Source organism: Manis javanica, chromosome 7 (genome assembly GCF_040802235.1).
Source record: "Manis javanica isolate MJ-LG chromosome 7, MJ_LKY, whole genome shotgun sequence".
NCBI classification, from domain to species: domain Eukaryota; kingdom Metazoa; phylum Chordata; class Mammalia; order Pholidota; family Manidae; genus Manis; species Manis javanica.
This window is the reverse complement of record NC_133162.1, coordinates 95,989,623-96,012,156: the sequence shown is the minus strand read 5'-3', so window position 1 is coordinate 96,012,156 and position 22,534 is coordinate 95,989,623. Positions and strand designations below refer to the sequence as shown.

Below are 22,534 nucleotides of genomic sequence, written 5' to 3'. Positions count from 1 at the left end.
CTCTCAGCAAAATGGGTATAGAGGGCAAGTACCTCAACATAATAAAGGCCATATAAGATAAACGCACAGCCAACATTATACTGAACAGCGAGAAGCTGAAAGCTTTTCCTCTGAGATTGGGAACAAGACAGGGATGCCCACTCTCCCCACTGTTATTTAACATAGTACTGGAAGTCCTAACCACGGCAATCAGAAAAAACAAAGAAATACAAGGAATCCAGATTGGTGAAGAAATTAAACTGTCACTATTTGCAGATGACATAATATTGTACATAAAAAAATCCCAAAAACTCCTCTCCAAAACTACTAGAACTGATATCGGAATACAGCAAAGTTGCAGGATACAAAATTAACACACAGAAATCTGTGGCTTTCCTATAAACTAACAATGAACCAAAAGAAAGAGAAATCACGAAAACAATTCCACTCACAATTGCATCAAAAAGAATAAAATACCTAGGAATAAACCTAACCGGAGAAGTGAAAGACCTATACCCTGAAAACTATAAGACACTCTTAAGAGAAATTAAAGAGGACACTAACAAATAGAAACTCATCCCATGCTCTTCACTAGGAAGAATTAATATCGTCAAAATGGCCATCCTGCCCAAAGCAATATACAGATTCGATGCAATCCCTATCAAATTACCAACAACATTCTTCAACGAACTGAAACAAATAGTTCAAAAATTCATATGGAAACACCAAAGACCCGGAATAGCCAAAGCAATCCTGAGAAAGAAGAATAAAGTGGGAGGGATCTCGCTCCCCAACTTCAAGCTCTACTACAAAGCCATAGTAATCAAGACAGTTTGGTACTGGCACAAGAACAGAGCCACAGACCAGTGGAACAGATTAGAGACTCCAGACATTAACCCAAACATATATGGTCAATTAATATTTGATAAGGGCGCCATGGACATACAATGGCGTAATGACAGTCTCTTCAACAGATGGTGCTGGCAAAACTGGACAGCTACATGTAGGAGAATGAAACTGGACCATTGTCTAACCCCATATACAAAAGTAAAATCAAAATGGATCAAAGACCTGAATGTAAGCCATGAAACCATAAAACTCTTAGAATAAAATATAGGTACCAACCTCTTAGACATAAACATGAGTGACCTCTTCTTGAACATATCTCCCCGGGCAAGGAAAACGACAGCAAAAATGAACAAGTGGGACTATATGAAGGTGAAAAGCTTCTGTACATCAAAAGACACCATCAATAGAAGAAAAAAGTACCCTACAGTATCGGAGAATATATTTGTAAATGACAGATCTGATAAAGGCTTGACGTCCAAAATACATAAAGAGCTCACCCACCTGAACAAACAAAAAACAAATAATCCAATTAAAAAATGGGCAGAGGAACTGAACAGACAGTTCTCCATAAAAGAAATACAGATGGCCAACAGACACATGAAAAGATGGTGCACATCGCTAATTATCAGAGAAATGCAAATTAAAACCACAATGAGGTATCACCTCACACCAGTAAGGATGGCTACCATCCAAAAGACAAACAACAACAAATGTTGTTGAGGTTGTGGAGAAAGGAGAACCCTCCTACCTGCTGGTGGGAATGTAAATTAGTTCAACCATTGTGGAAAGCAGTCTGGAGGTTCCTCAGAATGCTCAAAATAGACTTACCATTTGACCCAGGAATTCCACTCATAGGAATTTACCCTAAGAATACAGCACTCAAGTTTGAGAAAGACAGATGCACCCCTATGTTTATCGCAGCACTATTTACAAAAGCCAAGAACTGGAAGCAACCTAAGTGTCCATCAGTAGATGAATGGATAAAGAAGAGATGGTACATATACACAATGGAATATTACTCAGCTATAAGAAGAAAACAAATCCTACCATTTGCAACAACATGGACGGAGCTAGCGTGTATTATGCTCAGTGAAATAAGCCAAGCGGAGAAAGAGAAATACCAAATGATTTCACTCATCTGTGGAGTATAAGAACAAAGGAAAAACTGAAGGAATAAAACAGCAGCAGAATCACAGAACCCTACAATGAACTAACAGGTACCAAAGGGAAAGGGACTGGGGAGGATGGGTGGGTAGGGAGGGATAAGGGTGGGGAGATGAAAGGGGGTATTATGATTAGCATGCATAATGGAGGGGGTGGAAGAAAGGGGAGGGCTGTACAACACAGAGAAGACAAGTAGTGATTCTACAACATTTTGCTATGCTGATGGACAGTGATTGTAAAGGGGTTTGTGGGGGAGACCTGGTATAGGGGAGATCCTAGTAAACATAATATGCTATGTAGATTCATGATAACAAAAAAAAAGAAAGAAAGGGGGAATTACTCCCTGATAGAATAAAACTAATTGTAAATCAATGATTAATTCATCCTTTAAATATCCTTAATTTTGATCATTTAAAGGGTGTCAGATGATCAGCTATGGAAATACATTTTTCTGATAATACTCGTTTCTCTTAAAAAAAAAAAAAGCAGGTCCCGTGTGGTGATCTCCAATAATTTCTTCACAATGGTATAAAGGGCATATCAAAGTGTGGGCAGAGGGTTTGTTTGTGTTTATACAGAGGCTCAAAGCCTAATTTTGCTACCCAGAAAACGAATTAAGGTACGATATGAAGAAGAACTTCCAACATCAACATTCTCTGGAAGAGTCATTCCAGAAGGTGATCATCAAAAAACTGCAGCAAAGATCCTGGTGCTGTTACAGTTGTAAGTGCATTCATCCCACCGGTTCCTGGACTTGCCATTGGAATGAAGAAGGAGATGTCTATGCTGGCCTGTGCATACAGTAAAACAACAAATTTGACTGGATGTATACTGTTGGAACTCAGCCAAGAATTAGGAGACGTGCAAGTTGCAGTGCTCCAAAATCATGTGACTATAGACTATCTACTGTTAAAAGAACATATGGGATGTGAACAGTTCCCAGGAATGTATTGTTTTAATTTGTCTGATTTTTCTCAAACTATTCAAATTCAGTTAGATAATATCCATCATATAATTGATAAGTTTTCACAAATGCCTAGGGTGCCTAACTGGTTTTTTTGGTTTCACTGGAGATGGCTGCTAATTGTAGGTCTGCTTTGGTTATGTAGCTGTATTCCTATTATATTAATATGTGTGTGCAATTTAATTAGTAGTTTAAAACCTATACATGCTTAGGTTACTCTACAAGAAGATATGTCAAAGAAATAATCAATCTTCCCATGTTTTCTTCCATCTGCTACTTCTATAGCTTTTCTTCTTCCTTCCTAATTACAACCCTTAAGTAGAATTCGTGCCTCATATCGAAATTACCGAGTATCATAATTCTTCCAAGTGGTAAAGACCTCAAGACAAATGCCTGGCATAGAAGCCACAGGGCATAAATCTGCAAAGAAGTAAAAAGCTAACCTTTTCTAACAATATGGCTTCTCTCTCACTTACCAACTTTACATTTCCTTGTATGGCCCCGGAAGATGACTGGTTAGCCAGGGACGGGTAAGATTCCTCAAGGGAGGAACAACCTAAGACAGGCACAGTCGCAGGGGGGCCATCAGGTGAGAAATTGGGGATCAACAGATGTGAGGCTTAGAACCTCACCCCTGTTTTGAGAGAAATCTTCTGCATCTGTGGATGTTTTGTTGCCCTTGTCTAGCTTGGATTAATACTTAGTCTATAGGCACACACCTGATCATCTACATTTGCCCTCTCACAGCATTAAACTATGTTTTCTACCTTTATCTTGCATCTACCTACCACTTAAGCATTTTATTAAAAATAATAATAATAATAGTAAGGGAGAAATGTGGGATTCACATATAAATTAGTATAAAAATCAAATGAATATTCATATTTGACCTGATTGTTTATAGTTCATAATGCGTGATCAAAACCGAAAGTTTCTGTGATGACTGCCCTTGCATTGTTCACCATGTGAGAACTTATTCACTATGTAAGAATTTGTTCACCATGTAAGAACTTGTTCGTTATGTTTCAGAAGATTGGAGACTGTTGAGAATTAGGCTTGGGGTTGATTAATCATTGTGCATTGAGTCCCCTATTCAAAATTTTATTGTTGTTAACAACCATTTGGTCAATAAATAAGAGAGATGCCCTCTCAAAGAAAAAAAGAAGTATCCTAGTGGAGGTACAGAAAGATATTCAAGAGCTCTGGAATGAATTCCAGTCAGAGATCCAATCGTTGAAGAGCACAGTGGAGGGTATTTAAAGCAGGTTGGATATGGTGGAGGAGATGATAAGTGAAATAGAAACTGGAGAAGAAGAGTACAATGAAGCTGAGGCACAGTGAGAAAAAAGGATGTCTAATAACGAAAGAATATTGAGAGAACTGTGTGGCCAGTCCAAAGGGAACAATATTTGCATTATAGGGATACCAGAAGAAGAGGAGATCGAGAAAGGGATGGAAAGTGTCTTTGAGAAGGTAATCGCTGAGATCTTCCCTAATCTGGGGAAGGAGATCGTCTCTCAGGCCATGGAGATCCACAGATCTCCCAACACAAGGGACCCAAGAATGACAACAACAAGATATATAGTAATTAAAATGGCAAAGATCAAGAATAAGGACAGACTGTTAAAAGCAGGCAGAGAGAGAAATAAGATCACATACAAAGGAAAGCCCATCAGGGTAACATCAGACTTCTCAGCAGAAATCTTACAGGCCAGAAGGGAGTGGCATGATGTATTTAATGCAATGAAGCAGAAGGGCCTGTAACCAAGATTACTTTATCTGGCAAGATTATCATTTAAATTTGAAGGAGGGATTAAGCAATTTCCAAATAAGCAAAAGCTGAGAGAATTTACCTCCCAAAAACCATCTCTATAGTCTATTTTGGAGGGACTGATACAGATGGAAGTGTTGCTAAGGTTTAATAGCTGTCACCAGAGGGAATAAAACCACAGTAAAAAAAAAGTAGAACAGCTAATTACTAAGCAAATGCAAAATTAAATTAACTATCCCCAAAGTCAATCAAGGGATAGACAAACAGTACAGAATATGATAACTAATATATAAAGAAAAAGGAGGGGGAAAAAAAGAACCTTTAGGTTGTGTTTGTAATAGCATATTAAGTGAGTTAAGTTAGAGTCTTAGATAGTAAGGAAGTTAACCTTGAACCTTTGGTAGTATGTAACCATATGAGATTGGCTTCTTTTACTTAGAGTTATACATTTGAGATTTATCCAAGTTTTTGTGTGTTTTAATGGTTCATTCCTTTTTTTATTGCTGAATGCTATTCCATTTATAGATGTACTGAGGCCTCTTTATCCAGTCATCCACTGAAGGACACCTGGTTGTTTCTAGTATTTTTTATTTGTTTTGCTTTTGTTTTTTTATGAATAGAACTACTATATGCATTCACTTATAGTGTTTTTGTGTGAATTGAAGTTCTCATTTCTATAGGGTAATAAGACCCAGAGTAGGCTTGCTGTGTCCTATGATAAGTGTACATTAACTTTATAGGAAAAAAACAAACTGTTTTCTAGACTGTCTGACCCATGTTGTATCCCCACCAGCAATATTTGCAAGTTCCAGTTGTTTCACAAACTTTCTAGCATGTGATATTGCCTTCTTTGTTTTGTTTCCCTTAAAGCTTTTCTAATAGGTGTATTTTATCTCCTCATGGTTTTACTTTGCATTTCTCTAATACCTAATGATGTTGAGAATCATATCTTTTTTGATGAGTGTCTGTTCAAATGTTTGGCCCATTATTTAATTTGATTGTTTCTTTGCTCTTGTATTTTAAGAACTCTTCATATATTCTAGATACATGTCTTTTTGTTGGATGCATGATTTGCAATATTTTCTCCCACACTTATGTTTGCCCTCTTATTCTCTTAATGTCTTGCACATAGCAAAAAACGTGATGAGATATTAATATCTCTTATTTAATCACAGATCAGACAGTCTAAAAACCAGCAGATTAGAAGATTTTAACTAGAGTTGGCCAAGTTCATTTAATTGAGTACTATATCCAACAACTTCAGAGTACATATTGTTTTCCAACACACAGAGTATAATTTCTGACCACAGTGTGAAAACAATAACAAAAGAAAAGTTTAAAAGTCTTATAAATATATGGAAATTAAGAAATACACTTTTAAGTAAGCCATAGGTACAAGTATTTTATTTCTACCAACTCTGTGCTTTCCTCTCACCCATCAAAAAAAAAAGTTGCCCCCAAGTTTGTGGTTAGGATAAGTTGATGAAATCGTGGATATCAATGTTAATTTTGAAAATAGATAATAATTTGAACATATTAATACCAAGGACCATTACGGGAGATTAATTTAAATTTTTGTTAAGAATTCCTGACCTCTTAAAATGGCGAAAAAAAACACTATCTCAGGATTAATTGTTGGCCTAGTTAAGGCATCTTAACTTGTTAAATGAATGGTTAGAGGGCACACTAAACCATCTTTACTAGGAAATCAATCAGTCCATATTTATTAAATTTAGAATAGAAAAAAAGAACGTAATAGTGATAAAAGGTATCTATGTGATAGATCCGCAAGTTCAGTATTTTATAAGGATGTTAATATAATATAAACTCTGCCTAAGAAACTAATTCCTAGTTATCTAAATATAAATGTAATCCCAGAAGGCTTGGCTTAGGTTTCAGTTAGATATAGGATGCTCTAAATGAAACCTAAAACAATTCTATCCAAGTTGTAGGCTTAATCACGAATATCTTATTTCCACAGGTATTTATAATAATTAGGATAATTATACTGAAAAATAACTCTTATTCTTCAAAATTGCAAGAAAAGGAAAGCTTAATGATGCTATTTTGATTATCCATTCATTCAGTCAATATTTATTGAGCACCTTCTATGTTCCAAGTCCTCTTTATGGACACCATGGTACATACAGCAGTGAGTAAATCAGTCAAAAGCCAATCCCCATGAAGTTTACATTATAGTGGACAAAACAGACTATAAACAAATAATTGAGTACACCAGAGTACATAGTGTATGACTGTATGGAATTAAAGCTTAGTAACAGGCAAAATACCAGTCTATGCTAATAGAAGTTAGAATAGCAGTCACGTTTGAGGGGTGTTATTAGTGGGGAGGCTTATGAGGGAGCCTTCTGGGTTTTGAAAATATATATATTGTTTCATGGTGATTTCACAGAAGTGTATGTATGTATGTATGTTCTTGTATATAAAATTTTGAGTTGTACATTAAAGATTTGTGCATCTTACTATATATCACATCATGCTCAATTTTTTTGGTTAATTAAGTAATAATCAGATACTGATAGATGCTATGGGGAAAAATTAAGCTGCGGAAAAGGATTGAGACAATCAAAAATAAGGTTTCAGGGAAGGCCTTCACTGAGAAGGTAAGCAGGCCTGAAGGAGTCATGCAGTAACTGTCGGCTAAATGTTCTAAGCAGAGGAAATAACAATGAAATGCCATGAAACAATTAAATGCCTAGCATTCCCAGGGACAATAAAATAGCCAGTATGGCTGGTGCTGTGTAAATCCAAAGGGAAGAGTATTTATGAGATCAAGATGGACCAGGGCTTTATACGATGTTTTAAAGAATTACTTTTAATTATAAGTAAGGCCATTAGTAGCTCTAGGGAGATAAAACATATGTGTGATTTTGCATTTTAAAATTTAACAGTGGCAGATGTTTTGAATATTCCATAAGACATTAACAGAAGACACAAACTCAGAGATTATTACAGTGATCCAGTGAGAAATAATGGTGGTTGTAGCAGTTAGGTGGAAAGTAGTCAGATTTTGCATATATGTGGAGTATGTAGGTGACAGCATTTACTGATGTACTGGCTGTAGGGTGTGAGAGAAAAACGATCCAGGAATGACTCCAGAGTTGTTCGCCTGAACAATTAGAAAGATGGAGTTACTATTGTGTCTTTGGAAAGATTTAGAAGCAGGTTTGGGAGGGTGGGTCAGGAATTAGTCTTTAGATATGTTAAATTTTAGAAGACTTTTACAGATCCAAATCGAGGAGGGTAGGCTCTTCAATATGAGAAACTGGAGTTCAGAAGAGATGTGGACTAGAGATACACATTTGGGAAATGTCAGCTTATGAATAATATTTAGAACAAAGAGTCTTTGAGAAAATAAAGAAGATAGATAAACCCCTACCAGACTTAATCAAGGAAAAGAGAGAGTGGACACACAAAAAAAATCAGACATGAAAATGGAATAATTACAGTGGATACCACAGAAAATAAAAGAATGATTAGAGAATACTATGAAAACTTACATGCCAATAAATTGGACAACTTAGAAGAAATGGAGAACTTTCTAGAAAAATACAACCTTCCAAGACTGACCCAGGAGGAAGCAGAAAATCTGAACAGACCAGTTACCTGCAATGAAATTGAATTGGTAACCAAAAAACTCTTCCAAAACAAAACTCCAGGTCTAGACCGCTTCAGAGCTAAATTCTACCAAACATTAAAAGAAGAGCTAAATACCCATCCTTGAAATATTCCAAAAAGTAGAAGACGAGGGAATACTTCCAAACTCTTTCAGTGAGGCCCGCATCACTCTACTCCAAAACCAGACAAAGAAATCACAAAAAAAGAAAATTACAGACCAATATCCCTGATCAATATAGATATAAAAATCCTCAACAAAGTATTAGCAAATCAAATTTAAAAAAACATCAAAAAGATCATCCATCATGAATGACCAAATGGGATTTATTCCAGGGATGCAAGGATGGTACCATACTCATAAATCAGTATCACATATCACATCAACCAAAAGAAGGACAAAAATGACATGATCATCTCAATAGATGCTGAAAAAGCATTAGATAAGATTCAACATCCATTCATGATAAAAGCTCTTAACAAACTGGGTATACAGGGTACATACCTTAACATGATGAAGGCCATATATGAGAAACCCACAGTCAATATCCTGAAAGCTTTTCCTCTAAGATAGGGAACAAGACAATGATGTCCACTCTCAACACTTTTATTCAACATAGTACTGGAGGTCCTAGCCACAGAATCAGACAACTCAAAGAAATAAAAGGCATCCAAATTGGGAAGGAAGAAATTAAACAGTCACTGTTTGCTGATTACATATTTCACACACATAACCCTAAAGACTCCACCAAAAAACTATTAGAGCTAATAAAAATTAAGCAAAGTTGCAGGATACAAAATTAAGACATAGAAATCTGTTGCATTCCTATGTATTAACAAAGAACTAGCAGGAAGAGAAATCAGGAAAACAACTACATTCACAATTGCATCAAAAAGAATAAAATACCTAGGAATAAACTTAACCAAGCAGGTGAAAGACCTGTACTCTGAAAACTATAAGACACTAATGAAAGAAATTAAAGACACCAATAAATAGAAATCTACTCTGTGCTCATGGATAGGAAGAATTAGTATTGTCAAAATGGCCATCCTGCCCAAAGCAATTTACAGATTCAATGCTATCATTATTAAAATACGAATAGCATTCTTCAATGAACTAGAACAAAAAAAAATCTAAAATTCATATGGAAACACAAAAGAACTCAAATAACCAAATCAGTCCTGAGAAAGAAGAACAAAGCTGGGGGATTTACACTCCCTGACTTCAAGCTCTGTTACAAAGCCATGGTAATCAAAACAATTTTGTACTGGCACAAGAACATACCCATAGATCAATGGAACAGATTAGAAAACCCAGATTTAAATGCACTCATACATGGTCAATTAATATACAATAAAGGAGCCATGAATATATAATGAGGAAAAGTCAGCCTCTTCAACACCTGGTGTTTAGAAAACTGGACAGCTACATGTAAGAGAATGAAACTGGATTGCTAACTCCATACACAAAACTAAACTTAAAATGGATCAAAGACCTGAGTGTAAGTCATGAAACCATAAAACTCTTAGAAGAAAACATAGGCAAAAATCTCTTGAATATAAACATGAGCAACTTTTTCTGAACATATCTCAGGCAAGGAAATAAAAAAGAAAATGAACAAGTGGGACTACATTGAACTGAAAAGCTTCTGTACAGCAAAGGATACCATCAATAGAACAAAAAGACACCCTAACATAGGGGAGAATATATTCATAAATGACTCATCTGATAAGGGGTTAGCATCCAAAATATATAAAGAGCTCATACACCTCAACACATAAAGAACAAATAACCCAGTTAAGAAATGGGCAGATGACCTGAACAGAAAGTATTCCCAAGAAGAAATGCAGATGGCCAAAAGGTACAAGAAAAGATGTTCCATATCTCTAATCATAGGGAAATGCAAATTAAAAGCACAATGATATATAACCTCACACCAGTTAGAATGGCCACTATCAAAAAGACAGGAAATAACAAATATTGGCGAGGATGCAAAGAAATGGGAACCCTCTATTCTGTTAGTGGGAATGTAAATTGGTGCAACTGATGTGGAAAATTTTGTCCTCAAAAAACTAAAAATAGAAATAAACTGAAAATTTGACCCAGTAAGTCCACTCCTAGGAATTAACCTAAAGAAAACAAGATCTCTGATTGGAAATGACATATGCTCCCCTATGTTATCACCACAGTATTTGCAGTAGCCAAGATATGGAAGCAACTTAAGTGTCCATCAGTAGATGAATGAATAAAGAAGATGTGGCACACAGTGGAATACTATTCATCCATAAAAAGATAAGAAATCCTGCCATTTGCAACAACATGGGTGAATAGAGAAGGTATGCTCAGTGAAATAAGCCAGGCAGGCAAAGACAAATACCAAATGATTTCACTCTTTTGTGGAGTATAAAAACAACGCATACCAGAAGGAACAAAATAGCAGTAGAATCATAGACACTGAGAAGGGACTGGTGGATACCAAGGGGAAGTTGGGGAGGGTGTGGAGCGAGGGCGAAGGGGATTAAGGGGCACACTTTACAATCACAATATAGGTTGGTCACAGGGATACGTAGGGTACAACATGGAGAATACAGTTAATGATTCGGTAACATCTTAACCATATTGATAGACAGTGACTGCACTGGAGTGGGTTTGTGAGGATTTGTTAATATGGGTAACTGTTGAACCACTGTGTTGTGTATTTGAAACCAACATAAGATTCTATAGCAGTGATACTTTAATAAAAAAGAAATTTAGAACCATGAGATGTGAACATTGAGGGAAAATATTTGGTAGACATTGAAGAGAAGAGCTGGAACACTTCAGATTTTAAAGGTTAGAGAGATGAGGCTGAGCCAGTAAAGGAGATCAAGAAGAGGCAGCCATTTAGATAGAAAGAAAACCTTTATTTCTTTGAAACCAGGTGACTCAGGTGTGGTCAGCAATGTCAAATGAGAGAGAACTGCATTAAAAATGTGGAAGTCATTGGTGACCTTCTAAGAGCAGTTTTGGAGGTACAATGATGGCCAAAGGGTGATTAGAGAGTATTCATTATTCCTCACAGAGACTGTGAGGAGAGTAACTTTGAGAGACTCTTCTGTAAAGGACACAAATAATAACAACAACAGGAAACACCTATATAACATTACTAAGTACCTGACACACTTCTTAGGGCTTTATGTATATTAATCTTTTAATCCTTACAACAGCCCTATGAGATAAGTATATTATCTCCACTTTATAGATGGGGACAATAACACACAGATTAACAGTTTAACTATAGGATATCTATTTCTGCATTTAAGAACAGATTGTAGCTTCCTCCAAAGCCTAGTTTTTAATCAGGATGTATTGGAAGACTTTTTGATGGAGTGGCTACAATAATCAAATAATTCAAAAATAGAATCCTTTGAAACAAGGAAAAGGATATCTTTTGTCAGCTATCTATGTGACTTCAGGTAACCCTAGGATATTCAGATCACACAAAGGTTTTCCATAATTCTGCTGTGTGCTTTCACTTATCATTACCTGCCTAGACATAGCTTTTTTTTTCCTTTTGAGACTGTCATCCTTATGAAAATAATCAGTAGAATACTACTGATTGTATTCATATATTCACATATGATTATATTCATTTTAGCTGAATAATTTGAGTTCCTTACACAGGCCTATGTAAGGTACACAGAAGTATCTTTTTAATCTTAGTGAAAGTATATTATGCCCAACTATGCCTAAGTACATTAAAAATACGCAAACAAAAAAATTCAAGTAATGATCCATGGGGAAAAGCATAAAGTTAACAGGTAAAAGAATATTATTTCAAAATAATTTACAGAAAAATAATTGTTATTTTTGATTAATGTACAATTACATGAGCATCATTATGGTTACTAGACTCCCCCCACTATTAAGTCCCTATCACATACCTCATTACAGTCACTGTCCATCAGCATATAAGATGCTATAGAATCACTACTTGTCTTCTCTGTGTTGTACTGCCTTCCCTGTGCCCCCCACCCCCTGCTACATTATGTGTGCTAATCATGTCCCTTTTTTCCCCTTATCTCTCCCTTCCCACCCATCTTCCCCAGTCCCTTTCCCTTTGGTAACTGTTAGTCCATTCTTGGGTTCTGTGAGTCTGCTGTTTTGTTCCTTCCGTTTTTTCTGTTCTTATACTCCACAGATGAATGAAATCATTTGGTACTTGTCTCTCTCCACCTGGCTTATTTCACTGAGCATAATGCCCTCTAGCTCCATCCATGTTGTTGCAAATGGTAGGATTTGTTTTCTTCTTATGGCTGAATAATATTCCATTCTGTATATGTACCACCTCTTCTTTATCCATTCATCTACTGATGGACACTTAGGTTGCTTCTAATTCTTGGCTATTGTAAATAGTGCTGTGATAAACATAGGGGTGGATATGCCTTTTTCAAACTGGCCTGCTGCATTTTTTGGGTAAATTCCTAGGAGTGGAATTCCTGGGTCAAATGGTATTTCTATTTTTAGTTTTTTGAGGAACCCCCATACTGCTTTTCACAATGGTTAAACTAGTTTACACTCCCACCAGCAGTGTAGGAGGGTTCCCCTTTCTCCACATCCTCACCAACATTTGTTGTTGTTTGTCTTTTGGATGGTGGCGATCCTTACTGGTGTGAGGTGATATCTCATTGTGGTTTTACTTTGCATTTCTCTAATGATTAGCGATGTGGAGCATCTTTTCATGTTCTGTTGGCCATCTGAATTTCTTCTTTGGAGAAGTGTCTGTTCAGCTCCTCTACCCATTTTTTAGGAAGAGTTGTCTTTGTTGTATTTTCAAAAATATATGTAGTTTTGGGAGGAGATTTCCGCTGCTCTACTCAGGCCGCCATCTTGGCTCCGCCCCTCTACCCATTTTTTAATTGGCTTATTTGTTTTTTGTTTGTTGAGGTGCATGAGCTCTTTCTATATTTTGGATGTCAATCCTTTATCAGATATGTCATTTATGAATATATTCTCCCAATACTGTAGGATGCCTTTTTGATCTAATGATGGTGTGCGTTGCTGTACAGAAGCTTTTCAGCTTGATATAGTCCCACTTGTTCATTTTTGCTTTTGTTTCCCTTGCCCAGGGAGATATGTTCATGAAGAAGTTGCTCAGGTTTATGTCCAAGAGATTTTTGCCAATGTTTTTTTCTAAGTTTTATGGTTTTATGACTTATATTCAGGTCTTTGATCCATTTCAAATTACTTTTGTGTTTGGGGTTAGGCAATAATCCAGTTTCATTCTCTTACATGCAGCTGTCCAGTTTTGCCAACACCAGCTGTTTAAGAGGCTGTCATTTCTCCATTGTATATCCATGGCTCCTTTCTCATATTTTAATTGACCATATATGTTTGAGTTAATATCTGGACTCTATTCTTCACTGGTCTGTGGGTCTGTTCTTCTGCTAGTACCAAATTGTCTTCATTGCTGTGGCTTTGTAGTAGAGCTTGAAGTTGGGAAGTGAGAGCAACCCCTGCTTTACTCTTCCTTCTCAGGAAAGCTTTGGCTGTTCAGGGTCTTTAGTGGTTCCATATGAATTTTAGAACTATTTGTTGCAGTTTGTTGAAGAATGCTGTTGGTATTTTGATAGGGATTGCATTGAATCTGTAGAGTGCTTTAGGCAGGATGTCCATTTTTTTTTTTTTGAGAGGGAATCTCTCATTTATTGATCAAATGGTTGTTAACAACAATAAAATTCAGTATAGGGGGGTCAATGCTCAATGTACAATCATTAATCCATCTCAAGCCTAATTCTCGTCAGTCTCCAATCTTCTGAAGGATAACGAGCAAGTTCTTACATGGTGAACGAATTCTTACATAGTGAATAAATTCTTACATGGTGAACAGTACAAGGGCATTCATCACAAACTTTCGGTTTTGATCATGCATTATGAACTATAAACAATCAGGTCAAATATGAATATTCGTTTGATTTTTATACTTGATTTATATGTTGATCCCACATTTCTCCCTTTATTATTATTTTTTTATTTTTAATAAAATGCTGAAGTGGTAGGTAGATGCAAGATAAAGGTAGAAAACATAGTTCAGTGCTGTAAGAGGGCAAATGTAGATGATCAGGTGTGTGCCTATGGACTAAGTATTAATCCAAGCTAGACAAGGGCAGCAAAACATCCACGGATGCAGAAGATTTCTCTCAAAGCAGTGGGGGTGAGGTTCTGAGCCTCACCTCTGTTGATCCCCAATTTCTCACCTGATGGCCCCCCTGCGACTGTGCCTGTCTTAGGTTGTTCCTCCCTTAAGGAATCTTACCCGTCTCTGGCTAACCAGTCATCTTCCGGGGCCATACAGGGAAATGTAAAGTTGGTAAGTGAGAGAGAAGCCATATTGTTAGAAAAGGTTAGCTTTTTACTTCTTTGCAGATTTATGCCCTGTGGCTTCTATGCCCAGCACTTGTCTCGAGGTATCTTTACCACCTGGAGGAATTATGATACTCGGTAAATTCGATGTGAGGCACGAATTCTATTTAAGGGTTATAATTAGGAAGGAAGAAGAAAAGCTATAGAGGTAGCATATGGAAGAAAACATGGGAGGATTGATTATTTCTTTGACAAATCTTCTTGTAGAGTACCTTAAGTATGTATAGGTTTTAAACTACTAACTAATTTGCACACACATATTAACATAATAGGAATACGGTGACATAAACAAAGCAAATCTATAATTACCATCCATCTCCAGTGAAGCCAAGAAAACCATTTAGTCACCCTAGGCATTTGTGAAAATTTGTCTATGATATGATGGATATTGTCCAACTGTACTTGAACAGTCTGAGAGAAATCAGACAAAGCAGCCCATTTCTGGGATCTGTTCACATCCCATATGTTCTTTTAACCATAGATAGTCTATAGTCATAAGATTTTGGAGTGCTACAACTTGCACCCCTCCCAACTCCTGGTTGAGTTCCAACAGTACAGATCCGGTCAAATTTGTTGTCTCACTGTATGCACATGCCAGCCTAGACATCTCCCTCCTCATTCCAATGGCAAGTCCAGGAAACGGTGTGGTGGATGCAGCCACAATCGCAGCATCACCCGGATCCCTGTGGAGGCTTTTTGATGATCATCCCCCTGGCACAAGTCCTCCAGAGAGTGCTGATACCTGAAGCTCCTCCTCATATCCCCCTTTTCTTTCTTTCTTTCTCAAGGAGTAATCCCCCTTTTCTTTCTTTCTTTCTTTTTTTTTAATCTTTAATCTACACTTATATGAAGAATACTATGTTTACTATGCTCTCCCCTATATCAGGTCCCCCCTATCAACCACGTTACGGTTACTGTCCATCAGCTTAGCAAAATGTTGTAGAATCCCTACTTGTCCTCTCTGTGTTGTGCAGCCCACCCTCCCCTTTCAGGATGTCCATTTTGACAATATTATTTCTTTCTACTCAAGAGTATGGGATGAGTTTCCATTTGTTAGTGTCCTCTTTAATTTTTCTTAAGAGTGTCTTGTAGTTTTCAGGGTATAGGTCTTTCACTTCCTTGGTTAGGTTTATTCCTAGGTTTTTTAATGCTTTTTGATGGAATCGTCTTCCTGATTTCTCCTACTGCTAGTTCATCTTTAGTGTATATGAATACAACAGATTTCTGTTTATTTATTTTGTATCCTGCAACTTTGCTGAATTCAGATATTAGTTCTAGTAGTTTTTGAGTGGATTCTTTAGGGTTTTTTATGTACAATATCGTGTCATCTGCAAACAGGGACAGTTTACTTCTTCTTTACCAATCTGAATGCCTTTTATTTCTTTGTGTTGTCTGATTGCCGTGGCTAGAATCTCTAGAACTATGTTGAATAACAGTGGAGAGCGTGGGCATCCTTGTCTTGTTACCGATCTTAAAGGAAAAGCTGGGTTAAGCAGTTTTGATAGCTTTTACTATATTGTAATTCTTTTCCTTATTTCAGCTCAAACTGCCCCATCTCTGACCACTGGGAGTACCTTTTTTTGTTCAGTCATTTTGCATTCCCTTTGTAGTTTCCATCCTGTCTATTGTAAAGTGTTTCAGGGTCATCTTGTATGTTTTCCGCCGTATACCTGGAATCAGTTTTTTCTTCAAGAAGCCCTGGTTTCTTTTAATGGAAAATGATATTCCAAAATCTCAGCGTGCATATTAAGAATGCTCATTCCTATTATTGGTTTGGTCATTGTTTCTAGGCGATTTAAGGGTATAGATGTGGAATCTCTGTTTCTTTACCACGTATCTAAATTGAGATACACAGAACATTTTGATTCTTGGAGGACTCATGGGATTCCAGAAGTCGAATATCCCATAGTTAATTGTTTTTACCCCATATTACACTTAGAACAGTAATTATAAACTGTTGAGAAATTTTTTTATAGTTTTCTTTTCCCCTGAGTTTTTTTATGCTTGCTCTATATTTTCATTGTCAAATCATATTGCTGCTGCATACTATAATCTCCATTTTAGTCATTTAACTAGTTCATTTTTAATAAATATATATAATTCTATAATTAAAGATGCATATCTAAAAGCTTATCACAAGTTCTTTATAATTGGAAATTATATGAAATACAGTATGAATAGTATTATGTCTGCTACATGTGGGTGTATTAACATAGTAGGTCAATTAAGAGATACTTAAGAACTAGGTATGTGGGGGAATGTGAAATAACATAGTGGTTCATTGATGCTCAGAGTTGGCCAAAGTATGACCACAAATAGATTCTGATCCATGAACTATTTGTTACTATCCAAAATTACATAAATACAGAAATTAAGAGTTAGCATTGAGAAACTTATAGCAATCTGACATCAAGTGAGTGATCAATGAATTTTATGAAAGTATTAATTATATGGTAGATTGTAAATTTAAACAAAACAAACATAACTGGTGCTTTACCACAGATAATTTAATACAGGTAGTCACTTTTATACATGATCCCAGACATTATTGCATAGCTGGCAGTAATTAGGCATTTCAGTAAGTGGTTAAAGAGGTATGTATCTGAGAGGAACTTGTAGATGTGGCTATTGAAATTTTCACAGAGAAGATGAATTTGATCTAAATTTTGGTTTGGTTAAATTTGATTAATCAGAGATGTATGAACAAGGCATGACAATAGCATTAACAAACATGTAATTATGGGCACCCCAAACACATGGAACTGATCTGAAGAAAAGCAGAAGGTTTCCACTAGTTAGAAGGGGAAATGAAATGTCATGGGATGGTATTTAAAGGCCTTCAATGCTAAGCTAAACAACTAAGACATTTTCCTACAGATGATAGAGATCCATTCATTTCACAAGTGAGTACAAGGCAAGGCACTTATCTACACCTAAGAACCAAATAGTGGGGAAAACAAAGGCCCTACACTCTGCCACTTGGGTTCTTGTGAAGAAGGGAAAAAATAAACAGATTAAACAAGTCAATTTTTAGCATAATATAGGTAGTAAAGAAGAATAAAGTAAGATATTTTAAAGCAAGATCGTCAGTGTGCATTTTTCTGTACATTAGAATTAATAGCATTTGTGTCCATGAAGGACATAATGGGTTTTTTTGTTATTTTTGTCTTGCCTACATCTGGCAGCATATTGGGGAATGACACATAGTCAGTAAATTAAGAACTTGAGTTCCTAGATAGTGCTGATCCTGGTGATTTTTAAACATGTTTTTCTACTAAAATAGCAGCTTGATTGATTTCCCTATTTATACAGTTTTGTGTATGTCTTTTAAAAGTATTAGTTTTTCTCAAGTGCTTGGTGATCCTTTTTTGTGTACTTCTTTTGTGTTTGTGATTCATCGTTCTCTTGGTTGTGGATGCTGTTTGTCTTCACTGTAGTCTGCTTTAGATGATGTTGGAGAGGGAAGAAATATATTGCTCAGTACAACATGCCTATTGTTTGCCATTTTCAGTTTGGGGCTCTCCATCCCTTCTTGGTTTCACTTTAATTCCTGTTCTCAGTACCCACTCTTGCTATTTTAGACAGTCTGCACACAGTTCTGTGTCTATAGCTCATTGCAGATGGGTCAGGATTGCTGGGCTAGGAGGAGCTAATTTAGTTCTTTACCTGATCATCCTGACAGTAATTTGAGGACTTCCTTTATTTCTTTTATCCGTTGTCTCTGAACTTGAATCTGTTGGCTCTGCTTCTTCTCTTTCAGCCTCCACGTAGAACTTTCTCTTTCATGTGTAATTTGGGCTGTGGTTTTCTGTAATTTTTTTTCTCTCCCTAAATCTCATTTTATCCTTTTATGTCTTTATAGATATCTCAAAGTATCTAGTCTATTGATTACATACCTTCAAGTGTTATGTGTTGTTTTCAAGTGTTGTAGATTCTTTCTGTTTTTATTTATGTTCTCTGATGTTATGAGATTGGGAGCAGACAGAGCAATAGGAGTATATATTAAGGCTTCCATCTTTTAGCCTCAGTCTGCCTTCTAGGTCCAAACTTACGATTGTCCTTTAGAAAAAGGTTCAAGACTGGTAATAGTGGACAGTAGTTTTGGTTATTTGAGCAGTCAGGCAAATTAACATACACTGCTGTGTTTGGCCATTTATTATGTAGTATCCTACCTAACAGATTAATTTGATAAGACTTTATTTAATTAAAATTATTGAAACTACATTTTTTAGGATTTTTCCCAAGGAGACAATTATAAACTTTTAATTATATTTTCATCAATTAAGTCTATCAATTAATAGTAGTGGGTAAAGGCATTATAGATACTAGTTTGCCTGTAGAATGTTTTAAGTCAAGAAGTAAAACTATTTCAAAATTGATTAACATTGAGAAAAGTATTTTAACTCTACTCATTTTTCTCAATTGTGCAGGTTAGTTGAATCAGTTAACATGAAAACTCATTCATTAAAGTACAATACAAATTTTCTTCTCTGGAGTCTTCCAAACTTCAACAATTGTCCCCCCACTCCCATGGTGTTTTTATTTTATTATGTTAGTTATATATGTTAGTTATATATGTTAGTTATATAGGTGATGGAAATGGTTGGCCTGAAATTGGTATATTTCATTAAACATGTAAATTATACCTCTGTACAACTCATAAAACTAAAGATCTTTTGGTGTTTCATGTCATATCTTTTAAATGATATCTCATTTAAAATGAATCTCATTAGTTATCTCGTTATATTGAAAATAACTGTTTTATTACAGATTGCGCTTCACCAGACTCTAAACTCCTCTCTGTTTTATTCACTTTTGCAATTCTGGCACCATATTTACACAGTGATTGGATCAGAATAGTTTTAGAAATACAAGGATGGATACTAGCTCATCATTCTACAGGTTGAGAAGGCCTTTGATTTCCTGTCGCAATGAGTCAGTCCTAGCAATAAATGGAAAATCCTGAGATCATATTTTCTGTAGATTAGTGATTTTTAACCAATGTTTAAGTTTGATTTCCTTTATTTTTATGAGGTAACAGTTACCATATGAGTTTGTAAGTATTATGCAGTTATGTGCTGCCTTTGAAAATGTCTCATTGGGTTAAAAAAAAAACAGAACCTAATCCTATTTTTGAAATACATTTTTAACAACTAAAACCTGGTATTTTAGATTTGTCATTTTCTTTTTTTTGAAGGATCAAAGTAACAATGAAATTATGATTGGAGTGATGTCAGGAGGAATTCTGATTTATAAGAACAGGGTACGAATGAATACTTTTCCATGGTAAGAATTTCATCGTACTTTACTTTTCCCATTATATTACCAAATATAATAATTCACATTTTAAAAAGTAGTAGTTGAACTATATTAATATTGTCATTCAACTATCCTGCTTACTTAGACTCTACCAGAAGGTAACAACATAATTGAATTATGTATTCAAAAATTGCTGAGCTTGTAGAAAATACTACTTTGTGAATTTTTCTCTTAAGAGAATCTCTAAATTTGTACTATAGTATAATAGCTAATAGTATCATGTTTACGCTGTGTCTTGCACCATGCTAATTGGCTTAAGTACATCATTTCATTGAAATGTATTCAGTGGGGTACCAGTTTGTTGGAATAGTTGCTGCAACTAAGACCTACTATTATAGTGGTTTAAATTGGTGCTAGGAAAGTATGAGGGTTCCATGGGGTTCAAAACTCATTTTTCTATTGTCTTATTATTTGCTCTCCTTAATGTGCTATCCTTTTCCACATTGTTGAGGATGACTCATCCATCATCACTTCTGTATCCCAGAATGAGGGAAAAAGGAAAAGTACCATTTCCCATTTCCCTTTAAAGGGGTAACCTGAAAATTATAAAACTTGCATTGAACATACCCCTTGTGTATGTATCATTTAAGTTAACTCAGGTTTAAAAATAAGCATAATGCTTCTCTTTAGGAAAAGAAACAAATACAAAAGAAATGTACTAATCTATTTCTCCTTATATCTCTTTAAAGATTTATTCCTGATTTTTTTAATGTCTGGTTTTTATTTAATAGGCTTTTGTAATTAGCCACTTTCATAACACTTTAATAAAAATATGATAACTGAAAGATTCAATTATTTTAGAAAATTGCCACAACTTTGTTAAAAAAGAAAAATTTCCTGGATGGTCACAAAATCATGAACCATAAAAAAACTGATAGAATCAATTTCAGCAATGTTAAGTATTTTTCCTTTTCAGAAGACACTGAAGAAGATGAAAGGCAAGACACAGTGTTTTGTAAAATATGTACGTGATAAAGGACTTATCAAGAATATATAATATGTATTAGCTATAAGTAGTATAGCTATAAGTAGTATACTATAAGTAGTATAATTAAGACAACCTAATTAAAAAGAAAAGGCAAAATATTTGAATAGATACTTCTGCCAAAGAACATCTACAAATGGCAAATAAGCACATGAAAAAATAGTCATCAGTGAAATGCAAATTAAAACCATAGTGAATTATTCTATACCCTCAAGAATAACTCCAGTGTTTAAAAATGAGACCACAAAGTGGTAGCAAGTGAGAACACCTATAGATCTCATACATTGCTGGTGAAAATGCAAACTAGTACACCAACATTGGAAAACAGTTTGCCAATATCTTTAAGGTTAAAGATAGACTTAACATGTAATTCAAAAATTCTATCCCCAGATATTTACACAAGAGAAATGAAAACATAAGTTTTTATAAAGATTTGTATACTGTTGTTCATAGCTACAATATTCATAATAGCACAACACAAAATTCCAAACGTATCAGTAGGTAAAAGGATAAGTAAATTATAGTATGTCTCCATAATGGGTCACTATTCAGCAATTCAAAAAAAAAAAGAATTATTACTACACTGATGCAAAGTGCTATGCTAAGTATAAAAGCCAGACACAAAATACTACATACCCTTGCTTCTGTTTATACGAAATTCTAGAAAACACAAATTATACAGACAGTAGCCCAGTGATTGCCAAGAACTGAAAATGGGAGAAGGCAATTGACTGCAAAGGGGTGCACCAAGGGAACATTTTGAGGTGATGGAAATGGTTGGCCTAAAATTGGTATATTTCATTAAACATGTAAATTATACCTCTGTACAACTCATAAAACTAAAGATCTTTTGGTGTTTCATGTCATATCTTTTAAATGACTTCTTATATAATTCAAAGTGTGGTATGTTCAGAGCATTATACAAAACAATTCAAAACATGGTCCCTGCCTCTAAGTTGACACACAAAAGTTAACTGTACGCACAATAAGAAAATTTATAATTATAAAAGCTTCAGAGAAGATAATTATCATTGTAAATTTTCATAATGGTAAATGTGAATCTTTAATGTTCACAATGTGAGATTTTAGTTTCTGATTTTACTAAAGATATTTTTTAAAGACTTTTCTGAAGATTTAAAAAATGTAAAATTTTAAGAAGATAATATTACTTTTTATTTTACATTTTACATAAATGACATAATGAGAAATTCTTTTCAGATGATCTGGGGTAAAATGACAGTGATAAACTAAATTTTCTGTACTTTGAAAGTTCTACGTACTTCTACATATATAGTCCTTTATTATTATAAGGAATTTTTTTTTCTGGTATCATTAATCTACAATTACATGAGGAACATTATGTATACTAGACTCCCCCCATCACCAAGTCCCCCTGACAAACCCCATTACAGCCAATGTCCATCAGCATAGTAAGATACTGTAGAATCACTACTTGTCTTCTGT

The 22,534-nt window shown here is 35.3% G+C and overlaps 1 protein-coding gene across 21 annotated transcripts in view; it reads left to right on the top strand.

The window, feature by feature from the left end:
* Window positions 1–22,534, top strand: part of PTPN4 (protein tyrosine phosphatase non-receptor type 4) — a 269,179-nt gene that overhangs the window by 133,572 nt on the left and 113,073 nt on the right. For all 21 annotated transcript variants that reach the window (XR_012133350.1, XR_012133348.1, XR_012133349.1 and 18 more), the window contains one exon: window positions 19,964–20,052. Coding sequence is in view for 18 of the 21 variants with exons in the window: in XM_073241313.1 (XP_073097414.1) it covers window positions 19,964–20,052 (89 nt within the window). In the remaining 3 variants the exon portion in view is untranslated. The remainder of the gene's footprint in view (window positions 1–19,963; window positions 20,053–22,534) is intronic.